Source organism: Gymnoscopelus microlampas (assembly GCF_963454915.1).
Source record: "Gymnoscopelus microlampas genome assembly, chromosome: 10".
Classification (NCBI taxonomy): Eukaryota; Metazoa; Chordata; class Actinopteri; order Myctophiformes; family Myctophidae; genus Gymnoscopelus; species Gymnoscopelus microlampas.
Genome location: NC_139947.1, coordinates 31,143,293 through 31,149,889, shown reverse-complemented (window position 1 = coordinate 31,149,889; position 6,597 = coordinate 31,143,293). Strand labels below are relative to the sequence as shown.

Below are 6,597 nucleotides of genomic sequence, written 5' to 3'. Positions count from 1 at the left end.
TCATCAGTGGTGGAAAAAGTACTCAATACAATACTTTTACTTTAGTAAAAGTATCAATTCTGCAATGTATTAAGTAAAAGTATCAATTCTGCAATGTAGAAATACGTTGTTATTGTTACATGTAAAAGTCCAGAATTCTAAATGTACTTGCTAAAAAGTACAAACGTATTGGCATCAAAATTCACTTGAAACACCAAAAATAGAAAGTACTCATTATGCAGAATGTCCCATTTAGTTTCAAATGTCCCAAATGTATACAAATCTTTTGAAAATAGCAGTGAGCTTGCAGATTTCGCCTATTTTCAAATGGCAGAAATGTATACAGGGTTGAAGTAACGTATGTTTTGTAATAATCTAAATCTACAAAGTAACTAGTAACTAAAGTTTTCAAATAATTGTAGTGAAGTAAAAGTACAATATTTTCCTCTGAAGTGTAGTGGAGAAGAAGTAAAAGTACTGAAAACTGGAAATACTCCAGTAAGTAAAAATACCTAAAATTTTGACTTAAGTACAGTACTTGAGTGTACTTAGTTACTTTACATCACTGCAAATCATTCTATGATGAACACTTAACTGCATGACTTATGTGAATATTCCCTTGACATCCCTAAGGATAATAAGTCAATTTTTCCTCTCTGCTTTAAAGCAGCCACCCATGTGGTGACACATGTACTTTAATTTATGGATGATAGAGGTGAAAGTTGACCCCTTTTGCCACACTAAAGTTGTCAAACTGCTGGCAGTTTGATAATTTAGTGAAAAGTCACCTACATAGGCCTGCTCTAAAGCTTTCAAGAGAGGACTAAAAACTTTGCTTTTTAATAAAGCATAGCTACTGTATCTGTCAAAAGTATAAAACACAAAAAAAAGCTTATCTCCATGGCAGTCCTTTGAGTGTAAACTTATAGGAAACAAACTGAGTGCCATGTTTTTGTTTTTGTTGTTGTTGTTGTTGTTGATGTTATTTGGGGGGTAGCAGATACAGACAAATAAAATCAATAATAATAATATAATGTAATTTTCTTTTATCTTTTGAAATAAGAATACATCTTTTTTTTATTTAGGAACCAAAAGAAAAATGTTTTACTCGTGAGTGACCCACAAATGGGTCCCAACCCGCTGTTTTCTGAGGTTGTAGATCGGCTATTTTCACTACTTCTTAAAGTTTTTTTACATTTATGGATTTTCTTTCATTTTGCAGGCTATTTATTTGTGAAATTATTTAAAAACAATGTTTGATTATTACGTTAATGAAATGTATATATATAGGCCTATAGCCTATACAGTATATCTATACTTTTGAAATAAGAATACATATCTTTCATTCACAGCAAAGAGTTACTCACGACCCACAAATGGGTCCCAACCAGTCATTAAGAACAAGACTTATTCACAGCCCTAACGGCCTACATTCCATTCTCACTCACATCATCCCCTGGCCTGCAGTAAGAAAAAAATGAAAAATTAAGCTATACAGTAGCTGCATGTTTATTTTTCATATGATTCACAACACAGATGGATGAGGAGTGGCAGCATGGTCATTATAGGTACCAGAGTTCCCTCTAAATGGACTGTTTACAGTAAGGATCTTTTCATGTGGTCGAGCCACTCATTCCACTGCCCATGGGTGGGTCTGGCTTTGACTCTTTTTTGGACCGTGATCCAGGGAGTGTGAAGCATAATTTACGCTCCACCGTACGACGGTGTTGCGTGCCTAAAATAGCCGATCTACAAGCTCACAGCGCGTTGCTGATGTGACACGCTGTGAGCTTGTAGATCGGCTATTTCTGGTGAGCGACACACACTGCCATACGACAGAGTATAGATCAGGCTTTAAGGGAGAGCAAAAAGGGAGCTCTGTTCAACCAAAAGGAAATGGGCGTTTAGAGTTTCTTTTTAGGAACTCTTACATTCCTCCCACTGGAAACTGTGGATGGCGTGGGTGAAAAAAAAATAGAGGAGGTGTGGCTCCCCAAGAAATGAGAGGACCACTGAGAGGGGCGTAATATTGAGGAGTTGTGAGGCAAGCTGGTGAGGTCAGATTAAGAAGAACAAGATCTAAAACCAAGGTGAGTGGACATTTGATTTACTAATAGGGTTTCTATGAATATAATGTAACTTGGATATTGATAACTCCTTTCATTGTATTCCATAATCAAGGAATAGTACTCATAGTAATCAGAACTAGTACTGTAATGATTTTGTTGCATCTGGTCCACGCTTGGGAAATCCCTGGCATTCAAAATAGTGTCGATAGAAGATAAGTATGATCATAACATGAATCAAAGCAATATATTTCTGAACTTTAAACTTTGTGACAATGATTGCGCACTATGGAACAGTACTTGAAATTCCTGCCATAATAGGGTTAGGGTTGGGTCATTATTTTGAAACAGTTTAGTCTGATTCTTCTTGGGCAATTTCCAATGAATTATTATTTTTCATTCACTTTTCACTGTGATGGCTGATGGGTGTAATCTATGGTACAGTAATGATATAATTTGACAATCATGGAGTACTCATGCCCACCCACTTGGACCTCTCCTTCAGATAAAGATCTACAGACACCCATCCATTTGGACTTTTCCTTAAGATAAAGATCCATAGATAATTTCATCCTGTCCCTTTTTTCCTCTGTCTCTCTCGTCTTCTCTTTTTGTCTGATTTCTTTTCAACAACTTTGGGCTACAATTACACTTATTACAGATGCAGCTGGGTCTTCATTTCATTTAATTTTTGAAACAACCATGTAAAAGCACATAATTTCCTTTATACTTGAAGTCTGAAGAGTTTACAAGTGGAGCTGCTTTAATGAACACCAGGTGTAGGTTCAAAAACATGCTGTTTATTCCGAGCCATGAAAAAGAACCCCAAAACACCACCCTTCAGAAGTTTATTGAGGTTAATTGAGTAAATATTTTGACACCATTTTGATTTCAATGAACCTCACCCACTTACTCTAATACAGGTTCACTGTACTATGTTAACACATGGGCCAGTCAAAGAGTAGTTTAAAAAAAAAGAAGTTCATTGGCACTCTGTTTTGGAACGGGTCTTACGTAACACAGAGTATTCTTTGTCTTGCTGCTCACATTTTCCATTTGGGGTTTAAAAGGAAAACAGGAAGGTACCATAACACAAGTGTGGCAGTAACAAATGTGCTAAATTAAAATGATCATATAATGAATAATGATGCCTTTTCACGCTGTTCCCATGCGTATGCTGGGCACATGATGTTTTTGACAGGTTGAAAATGGCATACTTGCTGATGTTTGTTACCCTCCTGCATCTCATCACCCTGGCTATGCTCTTCATTGCCACCATGGAGAAGGTAGAAATCAATTTGATGTCATGATTAATACTAATTCACCTTCATCAAATTAGTCAATAATTATAAAGTAATACAATTATGCATATTTTGGTCTGTCTGTCTGTCTGTCTGTCTGTCTGTCTGTCCAGTCCTGGTGGGTTTGGGACGGCCTGGAGAACTCAGACCTGTGGTACAACTGCAGGTTCGACAATGACACTGGAACCTGGTTGTGTGCTTCCTCCCAAGAAACTGGTAAGGAACCATTTTATTGACCTCCTGATCAAGCCAGGGGCTTCATCATCCATTCAGGGCTGTGGAGTATATGTGGTTCCTTGATACCCTGTTGTCCCATTAGTCTGCAGTTAAACTGGGTTGAATCATTTATGTACTACTTACCACATTTTGACAAACATTTTGCCGCTGGGCGCTACAACAAATGAATGAATACAACTGGCCAGTTGTATTCATTCATTCATGTAAGGGCGCAGGGCCAACTCAGTTTGATCAGAGCAACTGTTCAGCATGGAGCTGAACTGGGAAGAATAGCGCGTTCCTCCACGCGCATTATGCCCTCCCGGTGAAATTCATCACTGTCAGGTGAAAAGAAGCAGCTGACGACTCCATGTATATTGGAGGAGACATGTGGTTGTCAACTACACCCTTCCCAAGACCAGCAGTAGGGGTTGGCAGTGACAGGGACTAAGCCAACATGGGGTAAAATTACAATGACTAAATAGGAGAAAATAAATAATAATAATAATAAAGGGGGAAAGGGAGACATTTGTTAATCCCGTGGGGAAACTCAGCTTCAGCTTCACCCAGCTGATGGCTGCTCGGATGGTCATGATAAGCACTCTGGGGGGAAAGTTAAGGGGTTAAGTGCTTTGAGACACATAGACCAGGGTCAGCAAGAGACGAACTGGTGACCTTCCGCTTACCAGATGGACTCTCTACCCACTAAGCTATGGCCACCCCAGTAATAATAATAATACTATTTTGCCAACAAACATGGTACGGATGTTGCGTTAACCTTGGGTCAAAGCTAATGGAAAAGCACATAATTCATGTGCAGATGTTTATTTTGTTATTTCGTTTTTTACTTTTCTTCATTGCAATTTCAAAACCCACGATAATCCACCTCAACAACTAAATAAATGCATAGGGTAATTGACAGTATTGGTCTATACCTGACTGTGTGGTGCATGACGTTCTTGTTCCTCCCTCAGAGTGGCTTCAGGCAATCCAGGTCCTGATGGTTCTGTCGCTGGTCTTCTCCTCTGTGTCGTTCCTGGTGTTCCTGGGACAGCTGTTCACCATGTCCAAGGGTGGCCTCTTCTACTTTACAGGCTTGTGTCAAGTCTTTGCAGGTAATGATAAGAAAACAGGAGCCAAACAAAGCACCAATTTAGCCTAACCCTTACATCTCAGAGGCAAATATTGTACTTTTTACTCCACTACAATTATTTGATATCCTTATTTACTAGTTACTTTGCAGATTTGGATTATTAAGACAAAACATACATTAACGAACTAAGCCCTATTTTGTATTTCAGCTATTTGAAAATAGATGATCTACAAGCTCACAACGCTCTGTGACGCATTGTGAGCTTGTAGATCTGCTATTTTCAAAAGATGTTTTATGCCTTTTGAAACCAGAATTGGGACTTTCTGCACAATGAGTGTACTTAAAGTTTTGGTACTTTAAGTACAATTTGATTCCAATACTTATGTACTTTTACTCAAGTAAAATGGGAATTCAGAACTTTTACTTGTAACATAGTATTTCTATATGTGGCATTGGCACTTTTAAGTTAAAAATGTGAGTACTTCATCCACCACTGCACTCTTGCCTTACAGAACGAGGTGGAATATGTGTTCATGGTGAATTACATCTAAATGCTGTTTGTAGATTATGGAGTATTGTCCTGATGCTTATACATTTGTTTTATGAAAGGCATTATGTTCACCATCCTTACTGTCTGTTCAGGTCTAACAGCGTTTGCTGCAGCTCTCATCTACACGTTACACCACAAAGAGATACTTGAGATCTCCAAAGAAAGGCTTTCAGGACATTTTGGCTACTGCTTCATCCTGGCCTGGGTTTGTGTGCCTCTGCTGCTGTGTAGTGGGGTCATGTACATCCATCTGCGAAAGAAACAGTAACAGCATGGAAGAGGAGGATTACTGGGACAGCTAGTGTTTGAACAAAAACTAAATGATATGGCTGTTTTTCATATTGCATATTGCTGCGATAGCAGCAGGCTACATCTGAACGATTTGACACATACTGTAGGTATGCTGTTAATGGTGCCTCTGTTGATTGTTCAGGCTTTGACAAACGTATGTATACATGTTTTTTTAATAATACAAGAAAATACAGGCATATATACCTTATGTAGCAGCCTTTTAAGTCCCAACGTAGAATGCAATGGCTGATTATCCTATTTAAAAAATAGTATTTATTCATGTTGAAAAATTAAGACCAAGGAGTGCCAAAGGAGTATTATGTACGTTTTCTTTCCTCATTCTCTTTTTCTGACAAGGTTTAGATTTAAATGGCACTAGAGTTGCTTTGACTTATCTTTAGTAAAGTTTTAAAATATATTTTTGTACCTATCGCTCATGTAATGTCTAATATCTAGTGCCTCCAAAATATCTCAATAAAAATGTCACAGGAATAAACTGAATTCTTGCCTTCATTCTACAGGTTGGTCGGTAGCCTTCCGAAACTGTTTGAATTGTCATGCTTTTTACAAATGTTATTGTGAATACCTGGTGTTGTTAATGAAAATGTATCCTAATTATCCAAATGTCTGAATCTAATTACAGAGGAAGTTGTCATAAAATACAGTGTTTGGCAGCGGTGTAAAGTAACTAAGAACATTTACTCAAGGACCACTTAAGTACAATTTTGAGGTATTTTTGTTACTTTACTTGGAGTATTTCCAATTTTCAGTACTTCAACTTCTACTCCACTACATCTCGGAGGCAAATATTATACTTTTTCTCCACTACAATTATTTGAAAACTTTAGTTACTGTAGATTTTGATTATTATTACAAAACATACATTACCCACTTCAGCCCTGTACATTTCGGCCATTTGAAAATAGCCAAACTACAAGCACTGGTGTTTGGTTCGTAGATTGAACGGAAGTTCAAAGATTATGATCGCCATGACAACTGAAAGGTACCTCTGAGTTTGCCATAAACAGAAAGCTCTGTTGTTAGACTGGTGGTTGTAGCTAACATTACATACCTGTGGCTGTGAGGGCAGAAATTAGTACA

At 37.8% G+C, this 6,597-nt stretch overlaps 1 protein-coding gene across 1 annotated transcript; it reads left to right on the top strand.

Annotated features, from left to right (window-relative positions):
* The first annotated feature begins 1,893 nt into the window (after positions 1-1,893).
* On the top strand, positions 1,894-5,997 carry emp3b (epithelial membrane protein 3b (MAM blood group)). Its single transcript, XM_084068486.1, has 5 exons — positions 1,894-2,069; positions 3,247-3,331; positions 3,460-3,562; positions 4,537-4,677; positions 5,298-5,997. The coding sequence occupies exons 2-5, from the start codon at positions 3,254-3,256 to the stop codon at positions 5,471-5,473; spliced, it is 498 nt and encodes a 165-aa protein (XP_083924612.1). The 5' UTR covers positions 1,894-2,069; positions 3,247-3,253; the 3' UTR covers positions 5,474-5,997.
* The last annotated feature ends 600 nt before the right edge of the window (positions 5,998-6,597 follow it).

Bases quoted from the DNA above. Each gene is read 5' to 3' on its own strand.
- emp3b (XM_084068486.1), top strand. From the start codon at position 3,254: ATGGCATACTTGCTGATGTTTGTTACCCTCCTGCATCTCATCACCCTG. The intron at 3,332-3,459 runs GTAGAAATCAAT...CTGTCTGTCCAG, and splicing joins TCATTGCCACCATGGAGAAG to TCCTGGTGGGTTTGGGACGG. The intron at 3,563-4,536 runs GTAAGGAACCAT...TTCCTCCCTCAG, and splicing joins TGCTTCCTCCCAAGAAACTG to AGTGGCTTCAGGCAATCCAG.